Source organism: Petromyzon marinus, chromosome 84 (assembly GCF_048934315.1).
Source record: "Petromyzon marinus isolate PM22_M1 ecotype Great Lakes invasive population chromosome 84, UKy_Petmar_22M1.pri1.0, whole genome shotgun sequence".
Lineage (NCBI taxonomy): Eukaryota > Metazoa > Chordata > Hyperoartia > Petromyzontiformes > Petromyzontidae > Petromyzon > Petromyzon marinus.
The window spans coordinates 2,674,849-2,694,725 of record NC_133749.1 but is presented as its reverse complement, the minus strand read 5'-3'; the positions used below and the strand labels follow the sequence as shown (position 1 = coordinate 2,694,725).

The following is a 19,877-nucleotide window of genomic DNA, read 5'->3' as shown; positions in this document are numbered from 1 at the left end:
GAGGAGTCTGGGTTGGTGGGGGGGAGGGTGAAGACGAGGGTCACGTGGTCTCACTTGGGGGAGGGGGGTGAAGGAGGGGGGCGGAGGGGGTGGTGAGGGAGGGGGCGGGGGGGGTGGTGAGGGAGGGGGGAGGTGAGGGAGGGGGTGAGGGAGGGGGTGGAGGGGGGTGAGGGAGGGGGTTCAGGGGGGTGAGGGAGGGGGTGGAGGGGGGTTAGGGAGGGGGCGGAGGGGGTGGTGAGGGAGGGGGTGGAGAGGGAGGGGGTGGAGGGGGGTGAGGGAGGGGGCTGAGGGAGGGGGCGGGGGGGTGAGGGAGGGGGCGGGGGGGTGAGGGAGGGGGCGGAGGGGGAGGTGAGGGAGGGGGTGGAGAGGGAGGGGGTGGAGGGGGGTGAGGGAGGGGGCTGAGGGAGGGGGCGGGGGGGTGAGGGAGGGGGCGGGGGGGGTGAGGGAGGGGGTGGAGAGGGAGGTGAGGGGGGGGCGGGGGGGGGAGAGGGATTGAGGGAGGGGGAAGTGAGGGTGGGGGGAGTGAGGGTGGGGGGAGTGAGGGTGGGGGCAGTGAGGGAGGGTGCCAGAGAGGGGGAGCTCGTCACGTGGTCTGCCTTGAGGGGGGGTGGGGAGTGGACGGGACAAGAAGTGGAACGGCTCGAGTGACGTCACATCCGCTGCCCACGGAATGCCGACGCCATCTTACCTGGGGATAGACAGACCGCCCCAGAGCCCCTCCCCCTCGGGCTCGCACCACGTGACCCAACTCACCAAAGCCCCTCCCCTCACCCCAACAGCCCCTCCCCTCACACAGAGCCCCCCCCCTCCTCCATCATCTCTCCCGCCCAAATCCGCACCACGTGACCTCCCCAGAGCCCCTCCCCTCACCTACGGCCAGCTCCGGGCCTCGCACCACGTGACCCCCCTATAGCCCCTCCCCTCACCTACAGCCCACCCCCTCCCTCAACTCTCCCGCCAGGACCCGCACCACGTGACCACCCCCATAGCCCCTCCCCTCACCTACAACCCACCCCCTCCCTCAACTCTCCCGCCAGGACTCGCACCACGTGACCCCCCTTCCCACTAGAGCCCCTCCCCTCACCCACAGCCCCTCCCCCTCATTCCCCCCATCCACCCCTCCCTCATCTCTCCCGCGCCCGGACCCGCACCACGTGACCACCCCCCCCAACCAGAGCCCCTCCCCTCACCCACAGCACCCCCACCCCCGCCGCCAATTACCAACCACGTGACGCGGCGCGGGCCAATCGCGCGAGGCGGCGCGCGGCTGCCCCCTCGTCCGCTTCCCGCCATTTTTGAAATCGGCGCCTTGAGGAGGAGGAGGTAGAGAGGGGAGGGGTGGGAAAGACAGAGGCGGCGGCGGTGGTGGTCGTCGTCGTCGTGGTTGGTAGTGGTGGTGGTGGCCGTGGTGGTGGTGGGCAGACGCGGGTGGCTAGAGAAGCGGCGGCGGCGGCGGTGGCGGAGAGGAGGAGGAGGGGTGGGGGTGGCGAGAGCAAAACCACGGCCGGGCTGAAAGGGCGCCCCCCGGTTCTCCACCACGAACGAGAACCCTCCCGCAACCCAACAACGAAGCCTCTCCATCGCCCATCGAGCCGCGCCCGGGAGAGGTTGTGTGTGGGGTGTGTGTGTGGGGTGTGTGTGTGGGGTGAGAACGAGAGGGGAACGTAGAGAGAGAGACAGAGAAAGTGTGTGTGTGAGAACTATGGCGCCGTTATTGGGCCGCAAACCTTTCCCGCTCGGCCCGAGACGCGACACGGGCGGGAGGGCGGACGCCGAAGGGCCACAGCAACAACAACAGCGGCAGCAGCGGCAGCAGCGGGACGAGGTGGAGGAGAATGCGGTGGAGATGAAGACTTTGGAGGAGGAGGAGGTGTACGTGATAGAGCACACGGGAGAGGTGTTCAAGGACAGGCGGTGAGTTTGTCGGGGGGGGGGGGGGGTTTAATGGCGTGGCGGTGGAGTGGATGGCGCGGTGAGGTGGGTGAGTTGGTGAGGTGGGTGAGGTGGGTGAGTTGGTGAGTTGGTGAGGGAGTGATTTGGTGAGGGAGTGAGGTGGGTGAGTTGGTGAGGTGGGTGAGTTGGTGAGGTGGGTGAGTTGGTGAGGGAGTGATTTGGTGAGGGAGTGAGGTGGGTGAGTTGGTGAGGGAGTGAGTTGGTGAGGGAGTGATTTGATGAGGGAGTGATTTGGTGAGGGAGTGATTTGATGAGGGAGTGATTTGGTGAGGGAGTGATTTGATGAGGGAGTGATTTGGTGAGGGAGTGATTGGTGAGTGAGTTGGTGAGGGTGTGAGTTGGTGAGGGAGTGATTGGTGAGTGAGTTGGTGAGGGTGTGAGTTGGTGAGGGAGTGATTGGTGAGGTAGGTGAGTGAGTTGGTGAGGGAGTGATTGGTGAGTGAGTTGGTGAGGGAGTGATTGGTGGGTGAGTTGGTGAGGGAGTGAGTTAGTGAGGGAGTGAGTTGGTGAGTGAGTTGGTGAGGGAGTGATTGGTGAGTGAGTTGGTGAGGGAGTGATTGGTGTTTGAGTTGGTGAGGGAGTGATTGGTGAGTGAGTTGTTGAGGGAGTGATGGGTGGGTGAGTTGGTGAGGGAGTGAGTTGGTGAGGGAGTGATTGGTGAGTGAGTTGGTGAGGGAGTGATTAGTGTTTGAGTTGGTGAGGGAGTGATTGGTGAGGGAGTTAGTGAGGGAGTGATTGGTGAGTGAGTTGGTGAGGGAGTGATTGGTGCGTGAGTTGTTGAGGGAGTGATGGGTGGGTGAGTTGGTGAGGGAGTGAGTTGGTGAGGGAGTGATTGGTGAGTGAGTTGGTGAGGGAGTGAGTTGGTGAGGGAGTGATTTGGTGAGGGAGTGATTTGGTGGAGTTGGTGAGGGAGTGATTTGGTGGAGTTGGTGAGGGAGTGAGTTGGTGAGGGAGTGATTTGGTGAGGGAGTGATTGGTGGGTGAATTGGTGAGGGAGTGATTGGTGAGTGAGTTGGTGAGGGAGTGGTTGGTGAGTGATTTGGTGAGGGAGTGGTTGGTGGGTGAGTTGGTGAGGGAGTGATTGGTGAGTGAGTTGGTGAGGGAGTGATTGGTGAGTGAGGTGGTGAGGGAGTGATTGGTGAGTGAGTTGGTGAGGGAGTGATTAGTGAGTGAGTTCCTGAGGGAGTGATTGGTGAGTGAGTTGGTGAGGGAGTGATTGGTGAGTGAGTTGGTGAGGGAGTGATTGGTGAGTGAGTTGGTGAGGGAGTGATTGGTGAGTGAGTTCCTGAGGGTGTGATTGGTGAGTGAGTTCCTGAGGGAGTGATTGGTGAGTGAGTTGGTGAGGGAGTGATTGGTGAGTGAGTTGGTGAGGGAGTGATTGGTGAGTGAGTTGGTGAGGGAGTGATTGGTGAGTGAGTTGGTGAGGGAGTGGTTGGTGAGGGAGTGATTGGTGAGTGAGTGATTGGTGGGTGAGTTGGTGAGGGAGTGAGTTAGTGAGGGAGTGAGTTGGTGAGGGAGTGATTGGTGAGTGAGTTGGTGAGGGAGTGATTGGTGTTTGAGTTGGTGAGGGAGTGATTGGTGAGTGAGTTGTTGAGGGAGTGATGGGTGGGTGAGTTGGTGAGGGAGTGAGTTGGTGAGGGAGTGATTGGTGAGTGAGTTGGTGAGGGAGTGATTAGTGTTTGAGTTGGTGAGGGAGTGATTGGTGAGGGAGTTAGTGAGGGAGTCATTGGTGAGTGAGTTGGTGAGGGAGTGATTGGTGCGTGAGTTGTTGAGGGAGTGATGGGTGGGTGAGTTGGTGAGGGAGTGAGTTGGTGAGGGAGTGATTGGTGAGTGAGTTGGTGAGGGAGTGATTTGGTGAGGGAGTGATTTGGTGGAGTTGGTGAGGGAGTGAGTTGGTGAGGGAGTGATTTGGTGAGGGAGTGATTGGTGGGTGAATTGGTGAGGGAGTGAGTTGGTGAGGTAGTGATTGGTGAGTGAGTTGGTGAGGGAGTGAGTTGGTGGAGTTGGTGAGGGAGTGATTTGGTGAGGGAGTGGTTGGTGGGTGAGTTGGTGAGGGAGTGATTGGTGAGTGAGTTGGTGAGGGAGTGATTGGTGAGTGAGGTGGTGAGGGAGTGATTGGTGAGTGAGTTGGTGAGGGAGTGATTAGTGAGTGAGTTCCTGAGGGAGTGATTGGTGAGTGAGTTGGTGAGTGAGTTGGTGAGGGAGTGATTGGTGAGTGAGTTGGTGAGTGAGTGATTGGTGAGTGAGTTGGTGAGGGAGTGATTGGTGAGTGAGTTGGTGAGGGAGTGATTGGTGAGTGAGTTCCTGAGGGAGTGATTGGTGAGTGAGTTCCTGAGGGAGTGATTGGTGAGTGAGTTGGTGAGGGAGTGATTGGTGAGTGAGTTGGTGAGGGAGTGGCTGGTGAGGGAGTGATTGGTGAGTGAGTTGGTGAGGGAGTGATTGGTGAGTGAGTTGGTGAGGGAGTGATTGGTGAGTGAGTTGGTGAGGGAGTGATTGGTGAGTGAGTTGGTGAGGGAGTGATTGGTGAGTGATTTGGTGAGGGAGTGATTGGTGAGGAAGTGATTGGTGAGGGAGTGGTTGGTGAGTGAGTTGGTGAGGGAATGATTGGTGAGGGAGGTGAGTGACTTAGTAAGGGAGTGATTGGTGAGGGAGGTGAGTGAGTTAATGAGGGAGTGATTGGTGAGGGAGTGACTTAGTGAGGGAGTGATTGGTGAGGGAGTGATTGGTTAGGGAGGTGAGTCAGTTAGTGAAGGAGTGATTGGTGAGGGAGGTGAGTTAGTGAGGGAGTGATTGGTGAGGGGGGTGAGTTAGTGAGGGAGTGATTGGTGAGGGGGGTGAGTTAGTTAATGAGGGAGTGATTGGTGAGGGAGGTGAGTGAGTTAGTGAGGGAGTGATTGGTGAGGGGGTGAGTAAGTTAGTGAGGGAGTGATTGGTGAGGGAGGTGAGTGAGTTAATGAGGGAGTGATTGGTGAGGGAGGTGAGTGAGTTAGTGAGGGAGTGATTGGTGAGTTAGTGAGGGAGTGATTGGTGAGGGAGGTGAGTGAGTTAGTAAGGGAGTGATTGGTGAGGGAGGTGAGTGAATTAGTGAGGGGGTGATTGGTGAGGGAGGTGAGGGAGTGATTGGTGAGGGAGGTGAGAGTTAGTGAGGGAGTGATTAGTGAGGGGAGTGAGTTAATGAGGGAGTGATTGGTGAGGGGGGTGAGTGAGTTAGTGAGGGAGTGATTGGTGAGGAAGTTGAGTGAGTTAGTGAGGGAGTGATTGGTGAGGGAGGTGAGTGAGTTAGTGAGTGATTGGTGAGGGAGGTGAGTGAGTTAGTGAGTGATTGGTGAGGGAGGTGAGTGAGTTAGTGAGGGAGTGATTAGTGAGGGGAGTGAGTGAGTTAATGAGGGAGTGATTGGTGAGGGAGGTGAGTGAGCTAGTGAGGGAGTGATTGGTGAGTGAGTTAGTGAGGGAGTGATTGGTGAGGGAGGTGAATGAGTTAGTGAGGGAGTGATTGGTGAGGGGGGTGAGTAAATTAGTGAGGGAGTGATTGGTGAGGGAGGTGAGTTAATGAGGGAGTGATTGGTGAGGGAGGTGAGTGAGTTAGTGAGGGAGTGATTGGTGAGCGAGGTGAGTGAGTTAATGAGGGAGTGATTGGTGAGGGAGGTGAGTGAGTTAGTGAGAGAGTGATTGGTGAGGGGGGTGAGTAAGTTAGTGAGGGAGTGATTGGTGAGGGAGGTGAGTGAGTTAGTGAGGGAGTGATTGGTGAGGGAGGTGAGTGAGTTAGTGATGGAGTGATTGGTGAGGGAGGTGAGTGAGTTAGTGAGGGAGTGATTGGTGAGGTAGGTGAGTGAGTTAGTGAGGGAGTGATTGGTGAAGGAGGTGAGTTAGTGAGGGTGATTGGTGAGGTAGGTGAGTGACTTAGTGAGGGAGTGATTGGTGAGCGAGGTGAGTGAGTTAGTGAGGGAGTGATTAGTGAGGGGAGTGAGTGAGTTAATGAGGGAGTGATTGGTGAGGGAGGTGAGTGAGTTAGTGAGGGAGTGATTGGTGAGGGAGTGATTGGTGAGGGAGGTGAGTTAGTGAGGGAGTGATTGGTGAGGGAGGTGAGTGAGTTAGTGAGGGAGTGATTGGTGAGTGAGGTGAGTGAGTTAGTGAGGGAGTGATTGGTGAGGGAGTGATTGGTCAGGGAGGTGAGTGAGTTAATGGGGGGTGATTGGTGAGGGGGGTGAGTGAGGGAGTGATTGGTGAGGGAGGTGAGTTAGTGAGGGAGTGATTGGTGAGGGAGGTGAGTGAGTTAGTGAGGGAGTGATTGGTGAGGGAGGTGAGTGACTTAGTGAGGGAGTGATTGGTGAGGGAGTTAATGAGGGAGTGATTGGTGAGGGAGGTGAGTTAGTGAGGGAGTGATTGGTGAGCGAGGTGAGTGAGTTAATGAGGGAGTGATTGGTGAGGGAGTTAATGAGGGAGTGATTGGTGAGGGAGGTGAGTGAGTTAGTGAGGGAGTGATTGGTGAGGGAGGTGAGTGAGTTAGTGAGGGAGTGATTGGTGAAGGAGGTGAGTTAGTGAGTGAGGTGAGTGACTTAGTGAGGGAGTGATTGGTGAGGGAGGTGAGTCTGTGAATGAGGGAGTGATTGGTGAAGGAGGTGAGTGAGTGAATGAGGGAGTGATTGGTGAGGGAGGTGAGTGAGTGAATGAGGGAGTGATTGGTGAGGGAGGTGAATGAGTTAGTGAGGGAGTGATTGGTGAGGGAGGTGAGTGAGTTAGTGAGGGAGTGATTGGTGAGGGAGGTGAGTGACTTAGTGAGGGAGTGATTGGTGAGGGAGTTAGTGAGGGAGTGATTGAGTCAATGAGGGAGTGATTGGTGAGGTAGGTGAGTGGGTTAATTACTCTACGAGTCTCTGTGGTGAGTGTACAGGTCTCTGTGGTGAGTCTTCGAGTCTGCGTGATGAATCTCTGGGTCTCTGTTTAGTGAGTCTATGGGTCTCTGCGTGGTGAGTCTAAGGGTCTCTATGTAATCAGTTTATGGGTCTCTGAGTGATGAGGCTACGGGTTTCTGTGTAAGTCTGAGTCTGTTTGAGTCTACGGGTCTGTGTGACCAATAATCCATGGGTCTCAGCGTGACCAATAGTATATAGGTCTCTGTGTGACCAATAGTCTATGGGTCTCTGTGTGAGTCTATGGGTCTCTGTGTGACCAATAGTCTATGGGTCTCTGTGTGACCAATAGTCTATGGGTCTCTGCGTGACCAATAGTCTATGGGTCTCTGTGTGACCAATAGTCTATGGGTCTCTGTGTGACCAATAGTCTATGGGTCTCTGTGTGACCAATAGTCTATAGGTCTCTGTGTGACCAATAGTCTATGGGTCTCTGTGTGACCAATAGTCTACGGGTCTCTGTGTGACCAATAGTCTATGGGTCTCAATAGTCTGGGTCTCTGTGTGAGTCTATGGGTCTCTGCGTGGCCAATAGTCTATGGGTCTCTGTGTGACCAATAGTCTATGGGTCTCTGCGTGACCAATAGTCTATGGGTCTCTGTGTGACCAATAGTCTATGGGTCTCTGCGTGACCAATAGTCTATGGGTCTCTGTGTGACCAATAGTCTATGGGTCTCTGTGTGACCAAAGTCTATGGGTCTCCGTGTGACCAATAATCTATGGGTCTCTGTGTGAGTCTATGGGTCTCTGTTTGAGTCTATGGGTCTCTGTGACCAATAATCTATGGGTCTCTGTGTGCCCAATAATCTATGGGTCTCTGTGTGAGTCTATGGGTCTCTGTTTGAGTCTATGGGTCTCTGTGTGACCAATAGTCTATGGGTCTCTGTGTGACCAATAGTCTATGGGTCTCTGTGTGACCAATAGTCTATAGGTCTCTGTGTGACCAATAGTCTATGGGTCTCTGTGTGACCAATAGTCTATGGGTCTCTGTGTGACCAATAGTCTATAGGTCTCTGTGTGACCAATAGTCTATGGGTCTCTGTGTGACCAATAGTCTACGGGTCTCTGTGTGACCAATAGTCTATGGGTCTCAATAGTCTATGGGTCTCTGTTTGAGTCTATGGGTCTCTGCGTGACCAATAGTCTATGGGTCTCTGTGTGACCAATAGTCTATGGGTCTCTGCGTGACCAATAGTCTATGGGTCTCTGTGTGACCAATAGTCTATGGGTCTCTGTGTGACCAATAGTCTACGGGTCTCTGTGTGACCAAAGTCTATGGGTCTCTGTGTGACCAATAATCTATGGGTCTCGGTGTGAGTCTATGGGTCTCTGTGTGACCAATAGTCTATGGGTCTCTGTGTGACCAAAGTCTATGGGTCTCCGTGTGACCAATAATCTATGGGTCTCTGTGTGAGTCTATGGGTCTCTGTTTGAGTCTATGGGTCTCTGCGTGACCAATAGTCTATGGGTCTCTGTGTGACCAATAGTCTACGGGTCTCTGTGTGACCAATAATCTATGGGTCTCTGTGTGACCAATAATCTATGGGTCTCTGTGTGAGTCTATGGGTCTCTGTTTGAGTCTATGGGTCTCTGTGTGACCAATAGTCTATGGGTCTCTGTGTGACCAATAGTCTATGGGTCTCTGTGTGACCAATAGTCTATGGGTCTCTGCGTGACCAATAGTCTATGGGTCTCTGTGTGACCAATAGTCTATGGGTCTCTGTGTGACCAATAGTCTATGGGTCTCTGTGTGACCAATAGTCTATAGGTCTCTGTGTGACCAATAGTCTATGGGTCTCTGTGTGACCAATAGTCTACGGGTCTCTGTGTGACCAATAGTCTATGGGTCTCAATAGTCTGGGTCTCTGTGTGAGTCTATGGGTCTCTGCGTGGCCAATAGTCTATGGGTCTCTGTGTGACCAATAGTCTATGGGTCTCTGCGTGACCAATAGTCTATGGGTCTCTGTGTGACCAATAGTCTATGGGTCTCTGCGTGACCAATAGTCTATGGGTCTCTGTGTGACCAATAGTCTATGGGTCTCTGTGTGACCAAAGTCTATGGGTCTCCGTGTGACCAATAATCTATGGGTCTCTGTGTGAGTCTATGGGTCTCTGTTTGAGTCTATGGGTCTCTGTGACCAATAATCTATGGGTCTCTGTGTGACCAATAATCTATGGGTCTCTGTGTGAGTCTATGGGTCTCTGTTTGAGTCTATGGGTCTCTGTGTGACCAATAGTCTATGGGTCTCTGTGTGACCAATAGTCTATGGGTCTCTGTGTGACCAATAGTCTATAGGTCTCTGTGTGACCAATAGTCTATGGGTCTCTGTGTGACCAATAGTCTATGGGTCTCTGTGTGACCAATAGTCTATAGGTCTCTGTGTGACCAATAGTCTATGGGTCTCTGTGTGACCAATAGTCTACGGGTCTCTGTGTGACCAATAGTCTATGGGTCTCAATAGTCTATGGGTCTCTGTTTGAGTCTATGGGTCTCTGCGTGACCAATAGTCTATGGGTCTCTGTGTGACCAATAGTCTATGGGTCTCTGCGTGACCAATAGTCTATGGGTCTCTGTGTGACCAATAGTCTATGGGTCTCTGTGTGACCAATAGTCTACGGGTCTCTGTGTGACCAAAGTCTATGGGTCTCTGTGTGACCAATAATCTATGGGTCTCGGTGTGAGTCTATGGGTCTCTGTGTGACCAATAGTCTATGGGTCTCTGTGTGACCAAAGTCTATGGGTCTCCGTGTGACCAATAATCTATGGGTCTCTGTGTGAGTCTATGGGTCTCTGTTTGAGTCTATGGGTCTCTGCGTGACCAATAGTCTATGGGTCTCTGTGTGACCAATAGTCTACGGGTCTCTGTGTGACCAATAATCTATGGGTCTCTGTGTGACCAATAATCTATGGGTCTCTGTGTGAGTCTATGGGTCTCTGTTTGAGTCTATGGGTCTCTGTGTGACCAATAGTCTATGGGTCTCTGTGTGACCAATAATATATGGGTGTTGTTTCTGGCTTCCCTAATTGACATTTTTGATAGAGAAAGAGGAAATGGAGACAGATGGAGAGAGATAGATGGAGAGAGACAAACGTAGAGAGACAAACGGAGAGAGACGGAGAGAGACAGACACTAGAGAGAGAGACAGAGACACACGTAGAGAGAGAGACAGAGAGAGACAGACACACACGTAGAGAGAGACACGTAGAGACAGAGACACATAGACACACGTAGAGACGGAGAGAGACACGTAGAGACGGAGAGAGACACGTAGAGACGGAGAGAGACACGTAGAGACAGACACATAGAGAGAGAGACAGAGACACACGTAGAGACAGAGACACACGTAGAGACGGAGAGAGACACGTAGAGACAGACACGTAGACACACGTAGAGACAGAGACACAGTTCCTCTGTCCGCGAAACCCAAGAAACTCTGCCATGGCGCGGGGAAAGGGTCGCCCAGCGATGACGTCACCCTCGCGCCCCCCGTAGCCCGACCGGACGTAGTACGTCAATTGGGGGGGGGGCGGGGCGCGTGTGACGTCACTCAGATGTGTGAATAGCGACGCCATCTTGCCTGGGGGGTGATGTTGAGAGATCAATGATCCAGAATACATAATACAGGTTTGTCCCCTGATTAATAACAATTCAATTTATATAATTGCAGCATCTCAAAGCGCAGGACGCAGCAGCAGCAATAGACACCCGGCATAAACAAAATAATTTCATTATGAATACGTTTCAAGAATCCCACTTTTACTAAATTAACTGAAAATTAAATATAAATTGGTTTTAAGACCGCGTTGAAAAAAAATTCTCCAGACTCGCATAGAGATTACCATCCCCCAACATGTCTCGTGGAAGAGAGTTCCATAGTCTGGGGGTTTGCTACGCGGGGAAAATATCTGGGGTCACCCATAGACCCGAAGATCTGGATGTCGAAGATGATGTAGAAGATCTACATGTAGAATATCTAAATCAGTTTAACACGTAGGCTTTTGCGACCAATATTATTCATAATAAAGGTTTTTTGGTTTAGATCGCGTCATTTATAAATGTGTCGTAACTTCTCCACCACCCGACACGGCCAATCAGCAAAAATCATAAACAATGACTGATTACTATATGATTAATCATAACCAATGACTGATTACTATATGATTAATCATAACCAATGACTGATTACTATATGATTAATCATAACCAATGACTGATTACTATATGATTAATCATAACCAATGACTGATCACTATATGATTAATCATAATCAATGACTGATTACTAATCGATTATATAATTACAATACCCCCCCTCCGCCTCTAATCACTGCACCTGATATGAGTTAAGTGATGACGTCACCCCGCTGCTCTATATAAAACCGGGAGCAAGTGAGGGCTTTACCATTCTGGCGAATTGCCCGATGATGCTGGTGATGTATTTACCAGCGAAACGTCACAGTACAACTCAAACTGTAAATGTTGTGGATTCACTCTTCAACACACCGGTATGGGGCTAAAGTAGTGAATTATTTGTCTTTTGTCAACGTGACACTTTTTTTTTGCTGATTGGGCCGTGTCGGGTGGTGGAGGGTTACGACACATTTATAAATAACGCGATCTAACCCAAAAAAAACCTTTATTATGAAGAATATCTAAATGTAGAAGATCTACAAGATGTGGCTTGCACGGGGGATATCATCTGGGGTCACCCACAGATCGAAAAAGCCTCGACTTGGGAATGCAGAGAGAGTATCTGCATCTCTACATATTTCACATCCTTTTGGCTTTAACTCGGTAAAGTCACGTGTCTCCGCCTCTACGTAATCGATTGAATTACTTTATTTTTTAACTACGTTACTCTACCGAATAAAACCAAAGAGTGAATCCTTGCAGTCACGAAAGCTTCAAATCTAGAATGTTTCGCATCTGCATGTCGAACATCTGGAAGATCTACATATATTCTTAGTTTTTTCGGTAAAGTCACGTTGAAGAGAAACAACAAAATAATAAAATATATATAACGTTTCGACCATAACTCAAACGGTCATCTTCAGGTGTGTTTGAGTTATGGTCGAAACGTCGTGAGAATTTTTTATTGTTTTATATATTTTATTATTTTGTTGTTTCTCTTCAACGTGACTTTACCGAAAAAACTAAGAATATGAATTACTGCAGTCACGAAAGCTTTAAATCAAGATCTACATATGCAGAAGATCTACATCTTTAATGCAAGACGATCGACATTGTGAGTATCTACAAGATCAAGAAGATGCAGAAGATGGACACGTAGATTTACACGCAAGATCCTCTCTACATGGAGAGAAGATCTGCATCCCCACATCGCTAGGACCTTGGGGTGGGGAATGACAGTGTAGGCTGGATCAAGATGGGTTCACAATAGGATATTAAACTGCATTCCATTGTCAGACTGGAAGCCCAGTGCGGGCTAGGCCTACACGGTTGATTACGTAGCACGCTTTCGCCACCAATATTATTATTAATAATAATACGGAAATTTGAGGGCTCTTTGTTCCTCTCACACAGCTTAAAAGCCGTGATCTGAACGTGGCTCTCTCACTCCAGCGCTGTCCTACCAGACAGTCTCGCTCCCTTCACCTGATGAAGGCCGCTTGTGTTGTGGCCGAAACGTCGTGAGAATATTATTGTGTTATTTTATTTTATCAATTTATTATTTTATTCTCATTCTACGTGACTTTACCGAAAGAACCAAAGAAGATGAATCATTGCAGTCACGAAAGCTTTAAATCGAAAAATAAAAGGTTTGTTGGGTAAGATCGCGTGGATATGAATATTGTTTCGTAACCCTGCCGCCACCCGGCACGGCCAAATCAGGGAGGGATTTGTCGCGTGAACAGAACGCGCCAATTTTAGTTACTGCTTCAGCGATTATCGTTCGATGATGCTGGATGTAATTGCCAGCGAAACGTCTTACTGCTCAAATTGTGAATGTTGTGGATTTACTCTCCAGCACACCGGTGTTGGTGTTGTTGTGGGGAGGGGTTATGAGGGGTATTTGGGGTGATGAGGGGTGTGTGTGGGTGATGAGGGGTGTGTGTGGGTGATGAGGGGTGTGTGTGAGGAGGGGTGTGTGGGTGATGAGGGGTGTGTGTGAGGAGGGGCGTGTGTGGGTGATAAGGGGTGTGTGTGAGGAGGGGTGTGTGTGGGTGAGGAGGGGTGTGTGTGAGGAGGGGTGTGTGTGAGGAGGGGTGTGTGGGTGAGGAGGGGTGTGTGTGGATGATGAGGGGTGTGGGTGATGAGAGGTGTGTGTGGGTGATGAGGGGTGTGTGTGGGTGATGAGGGGTGTGTGTGGGTGATGAGGGGTGTGTGTGGGTGATGAGGGGTGTGTGTGAGGAGCGGTGTGTGTGGGCGATGAGGGGTGTGTGTGGGTGATGAGAGGTGTGTGTGAGGAGGGGTGTGTGTGGGTGATGAGGTGTGTGTGAGGGTGATGAGGGGTGTGTGTGGGTGATGAGGGGTGTGTGTGGGTGATGAGAGGTGTCTGTGAGGAGGGGTGTGTGTGGGTGATGAGGGGTGTGTGTGAGGAGGGATGTGTGTGGGTGATAAGGGGTGTGTGTGAGGAGGGGTGTGTGTGGGTGAGGAGGGGTGTGTGTGAGGAGGGGTGTGTGGGTGAGGAGGGGTGTGTGTGGGTGAGGAGGGGTGTGTGTGGATGATGAGGGGTGTGTGTGGGTGATGAGGGGTGTGTGTGGGTGATGAGGGGTGTGTGTGAGGAGGGGTGTGTGTGGGTGATGAGGGGTGTGTGTGTGTGAGGAGGGGTGTGTAGGTGAATAGGGGTGTGGGTGATGAGGGGTGTGTGAGGGAGGAGTGTGTGGGTGATTCAGTGTGTGTGGGTGATGAGAGGTGTGTGTGAGGAGGGGTGTGTGTGGGTGATGAGGGGTGTGTGTGTGTGAGGAGGGGTGTGTAGGTGAATAGGGGTGTGGGTGATGAGGGGTGTGTGAGGGAGGGGTGTGTGGGTGATTCAGTGTGTGTGGGTGATGAGAGGTGTGTGTGAGGAGGGGTGTGTGGGTGATGAGGGGTGTGTGTGGGTGATGAGTCTATGTGAGTCGCTCTCCTGCATAACAGGAGAGCGACTCACATGGACTCACTCCATTAGTGTGTTGATGCTGCTGCCACTACAGGTACTGAATCTGCTGCTGCTGACAATGCTGCTGATGATGTTGCAGATGATGATGGTGTTACTGCTACTAGTACTGATTATGATGCTGCTGATGATAATGTTGCTGATGATGCTGCTGCTAGTACTGATTATGATGCTGCTGCTAGTACTGGTTATGATGCTGCTGCTAGTACTGATTATGATGCTGCTGCTGATGGTAATGTTGCTGATGATGATGGTGCTACTGCTATTAGTACTGATTATGATGCTGCTGCTGATAACGGTGCTGATGATGATGGTGCTGCTACTAGTACTGAGTATGATGCTGCTGTTGGTAATGTTGCTGATGATGATGGTTCTACTGCTATTAGTACTGAATATGATGCTGCTGCCGCGACTAGTACTGGTTATGATGCTGCTGATGATAATGTTGCTGATGATGATGGTGCTACTGCTACTCGTACTGATGATGATGGTGCTGCTACTAGTACTGATTATGATGATGTTGCTGATGATGCTGCTGCTAGTACTGAATATGCTGCTGCTGATGGTAATGTTGCTGATGATGATGGTGTTACTGCTATTAGTACTGAATATGATGCTGCTGATGTTGATGTTGCTGATGATGATGGTGCTACTGATACTCGTACTGATGATGATGGTGCTGCTACTCGTACTGAATATGATGCTGCTGTTGGTAATGTTGCTGATGATGATGGTGCTACTGCTACTAGTACTGAATATGATCCTGCTGCTGCGTCTAGTACTGGTTATGATGCTGCTGTTGGCAATGTTGCTGATGATGATGGTGCTACTAGTACTGAATATGATGCTGCTGATGCTGCTTCCGCGACTAGTACTGAATATGATGCTGCTGCTGATGATGTTGCTGCTACAGCAGCTAATACCGCTGCTGCAGACCATGTTACCGATGATGACGATGTAGTTGCTGATGACGACGTAATTGATGACGACGTAATTGATGACGACGTAATTGTTGATGTAATTGATGACGTTGATGACGATGTAGTTGATGACGACGTTGCTGTTGATGACGACGTAGTTGGTGGCCATGACGACGTAGTTGATGACGATGGAGTTGGTGGCGACGACGACTTGATGACGATGTAGTTGATGATGACGTAGTTGGTGGCGACGACGACGTTGATGATGACGATGTAGTTGATGATGATGTAGTTGATGACGACGTAGTTGATGACGACGATGTAGTTGATGATGATGTAGTTGATGACGACGTAGTTGATGACGATGTAGTTGATGATGACGACGACGTTGATACGATGTAGTTGATGACGACGACGTTGATGACGATGTAGTTGATGACGATGTAGTTGATGACGTAGTTGATGACAATGTAGTTGATCTTGACGATGTAGTTGATGACGATGTAGTTGATGACGATGTAGTTGATGATGACGACGACGTTGATGACGATGTAGTTGATGATGACGACGACGTTGATACGATGTAGTTGATGACGACGACGTTGATGACGATGTAGTTGATGACGATGTAGTTGATGATGACGTAGTTGGTGGCCATGACGAGGTAGTTGATGATGACGATGTAGTTGATGATGACGATGTAGTTGATGACGATGTAGTTGATGACGATGTAGTTGATGACGATGTTGATGACGACGTAGTTGATGACGACGTAGTTGATGATGACGTAGTTGGTGGCGACGACGACGTTGATGACGATGTAGTTGATGACGACGTAGTTGATGATGACGATGTAGTTGATGACGATGTAGTTGATGACGATGTAGTTGATGATGACGATGTAGTTGATGACGATGTAGTTGATGACGATGTAGTTGATGACGATGTAGTTGATGACGACGATGTTGATGATGACGTAGTTGATGATGACGATGTAGTTGATGATGATGTAGTTGGTGGCGACGACGACGTTGATGACGATGTAGTTGATGACGACGTAGTTGATGATGACGATGTAGTTGATGACGATGTAGTTGATGACGATGTAGTTGATGACGACGATGTAGTTGATGATGACGATGTAGTTGATGATGACGATGTAGTTGATGATGACGACGTAGTTGATGATGACGACGTAGTTGATGACGACGTAGTTGATGACGACGTAGTTGATGACGACGTAGTTGATGACGATGTAGTTGATGACGATGTAGTTGATGACGATGTAGTTGATGATGACGACGTAGTTGATGATGATGTAGTTGATGACGACGTAGATGATGACGATGTAGTTGATGATGACGATGTAGTTGATGATGACGATGTAGTTGATGACGATGTAGTTGGTGATGACGACGTAGTTGATGACGATGTAGTTGATGACGATGTAGTTGATGATGACGATGTAGTTGATGACGACGTAGATGATGACGATGTAGTTGATGACGATGTAGTTGATGACGATGTAGTTGATGACGATGTAGTTGATGATGACGATGTAGTTGATGACGATGTAGTTGATGACGATGTAGTTGATGATGACGATGTAGTTGATGACGACGTAGTTGATGACGACGACGTTGATGACGATGTAGTTGATGACGATGTAGTTGATGATGACGATGTAGTTGATGACGACGTAGTTGATGATGACGTAGTTGATGACGACGTAGTTGATGACGATGTAGTTGATGATGACGACGTAGTTGATGATGACGACGTAGTTGATGATGACGACGTAGTTGATGATGACGACGTAGTTGATGATGATGCAGTTGATGATGACGATGTAGTTGATGATGACGATGTAGTTGATGATGACGATGTAGTTGATGATGACGATGTAGTTGATGATGATGATGTAGTTGATGATGATGTAGTTGATGACGATGTAGTTGATGATGACGATGTAGTTGATGACGATGTAGTTGATGACGATGTAGTTGGTGATGACGATGTAGTTGATGATGACGATGTAGTTGATGACGATGTAGTTGATGACGATGTAGTTGATGATGACGACGTTGATGACGATGTAGTTGATGACGACGTAGTTGATGACGATGTAGTTGATGACGATGTAGTTGATGATGACGATGTAGTTGATGACGATGTAGTTGATGATGACGATGTAGTTGATAATGACGATGTAGTTGATGATGACGATGTAGTTGATGACGACGTAGTTGATGACGATGTAGTTGATGACGATGTAGTTGATGACGATGTAGTTGATGATGATGATGTAGTTGATGACGATGTAGTTGATGATGACGATGTAGTTGATGATGACGATGTAGTTGATAACGATGTAGTTGATGATGACGATGTAGTTGATGATGACGATGTAGTTGATGATGACGTAGTTGATGACGATGTAGTTGATGACGATGTAGTTGATGACGACGACGTTGATGACGATGTAGTTGATGACGTAGTTGGTGATGACGACGTAGTTGATGACGATGTAGTTGATGACGATGTAGTTGATGATGACGTAGTTGATGACGACGTAGTTGATGATGACGATGTAGTTGATGACGATGTAGTTGATGACGATGTAGTTGATGATGATGTAGTTGATGACGATGTAGTTGATGACGACGACGTTGATGACGATGTAGTTGGTGATGACGATGTAGTTGATGACGATGTAGTTGATGACGATGTAGTTGATGACGATGTAGTTGATGACGACGTAGTTGATGACGATGTAGTTGATGACGATGTAGTTGATGATGACGATGTAGTTGATGACGATGTAGTTGATGACGTAGTTGATGACAATGTAGTTGATCTTGACGATGTAGTTGATGACGATGTAGTTGATGACGATGTAGTTGATGATGACGACGTAGTTGATGACGATGTAGTTGATGATGACGATGTAGTTGATGACGATGTAGTTGTTGATGACGATGTAGTTGATGACGATGTAGTTGATGATAGACGTTGCTGCTGATGACGACGACGTTGACTATTTAGTTGATGACGACGTAGTTGGTGGTGACGACGTTGATGACGACGTTGATGACGGCTGATGGTGACGACGTTGCCGCTGTAGGGAGTTTGAGGAGCGAGAGCGACGCTACGCCCAGCGAGTGTGGACCTGCCGCAGCACAGGGAGCTCCCAGCTCACGCACAAGGAGGCCTGGGACGAGGAGCAGGAGGTGGCCGAGCTGTGAGTCTCACAACAAACAACACTCACAACAACAACAAACAATAATAAACACTCACAACAAACAATAATAAACAACACAAATAACAGCTGTAGCCAACAACAAACACCGCCAAGGAGGATGAGGAGCAGGGGGTGTGGGAGAGCTGTGAGTCTTCTCTCAAACAACAACAACAAACACTCACAACAAACAATATTAAACAACACCAACAACACAAATAACAGCTGTAGCCAACAACAAACACCACCAATGAGGACGAGGAGCAGGGGGTGTGAGAGCTGTGAGTCTCACAACAAACAACAACAAACACTCACAACAAACAATAACAAACACGACAAACAACAACAACAACAAACACCACCAAGGAGGCCTGGGACGAGGAGCAGGAGGTGGCGGAGCTGTGAGTCTCACAACAAACAACAACACTCACAACAACAAACAATCATAAACAACACAAATAACAGCTGTAGCCAACTACAAACACCACCAAGGAGGACGAGGAGCAGAGGGTGTGGGAGCTGTGAGTCTCCTCACAAACAACAACAACAAACACTCACAACAAACAATAATGAACAACACCAACAACACAAATAACAGCTGTAGCCAACAGCAAACACCACCAAGGAGGCCTGGGACGAGGAGCAGGAGGTGGCGGAGCTGTGAGTCTCACAACAAACAATAACAACAACAACAAACACTCACAACAAACAATCATAAACAACACCAACAACACAAATAACAGCTGTATCCAACAACAAACACCACCAAGGAGGACGAGGAGCAGGAGGTGGCGGAGCTGTGAGTCTCACAACAAACAATAACAACAAACACTCACAACAAACAACAACAACAAACACTCACAACAAACAACAACAAACACTCACAACAAACAATAATAAACAACACAAATAACAGCTGTAGCCAACAACAAACATCACCAAGGAGGACGAGGAGCAGGGGGTGTGGGAGCTGTGAGTCTCACAACAAACAAACACAACAAACAACAACAAACACTCACAACAAACAATAATAAACAACACAAATAACAGCTGTACCCAACAACAAACATCACCAAGGAGGATGAGGAGCAGGGGGTGTGGGAGAGCTGTGAGTCTCACAACAAACAACAACAACAACAAACACTCACAACAAACAATAATAAACAACACCAACAACACAAATAACAGCTGTAACCAACAACAAACACCACCAATGAGGACGAGGAGCAGGGGGTGGGAGAGCTGTGAGTCTCACAACAAACAACAACAACAAACACTCACAACAAACAATAATGAACAACACCAACAACACAAATAACAGCTGTAGCCAACAACAAACACCGCCAAGGAGGACGAGGAGCAGGGGGTGTGGGAGAGCTGTGAGTCTCCTCACAAACAACAACAACAAACATCACCAATAACAACAGCCCCGTGTGTGTGTCCCCGTGTCTCCTCGTGTGTCTCTCCCCGTGTCTCTCCCCGTGTGTCTCTCCCGTGTGTCTCTCCCCGTGTGTCTCTCCCCGTGTGTCTCTCCTCTAACCGTGTGTGTGTCCCCGTGTCTCACCGTGTGTCTCACCATGTGTCTCACCGTGTGTCTCTCACCGTGTGTCTCACCGTGTGTCTCACCGTGTGTCTCACCGTGTGTCTCACCGTGTGTCTCTCCGTGTGTCTCTCCCCGTGTGTCTCTCACCGTGTGTCTCTCACCGTGTGTCTCTCACCGCGTGTCTCTCCCCGTGTC

General features: G+C 49.6%; 1 protein-coding gene across 1 annotated transcript in view; it reads left to right on the top strand.

The window, feature by feature from the left end:
- Positions 1-1,192: 1,192 nt before the first annotated feature.
- Positions 1,193-19,877, top strand: part of BAZ1B (bromodomain adjacent to zinc finger domain 1B) — a 33,924-nt gene continuing 15,239 nt past the window's right edge. Inside the window, exons 1-2 of the mRNA XM_076057801.1 lie at positions 1,193-1,914; positions 18,026-18,142. Coding sequence (XP_075913916.1) covers positions 1,703-1,914; positions 18,026-18,142 — 329 coding nt within the window. The 5' untranslated portion in view covers positions 1,193-1,702. The remainder of the gene's footprint in view (positions 1,915-18,025; positions 18,143-19,877) is intronic.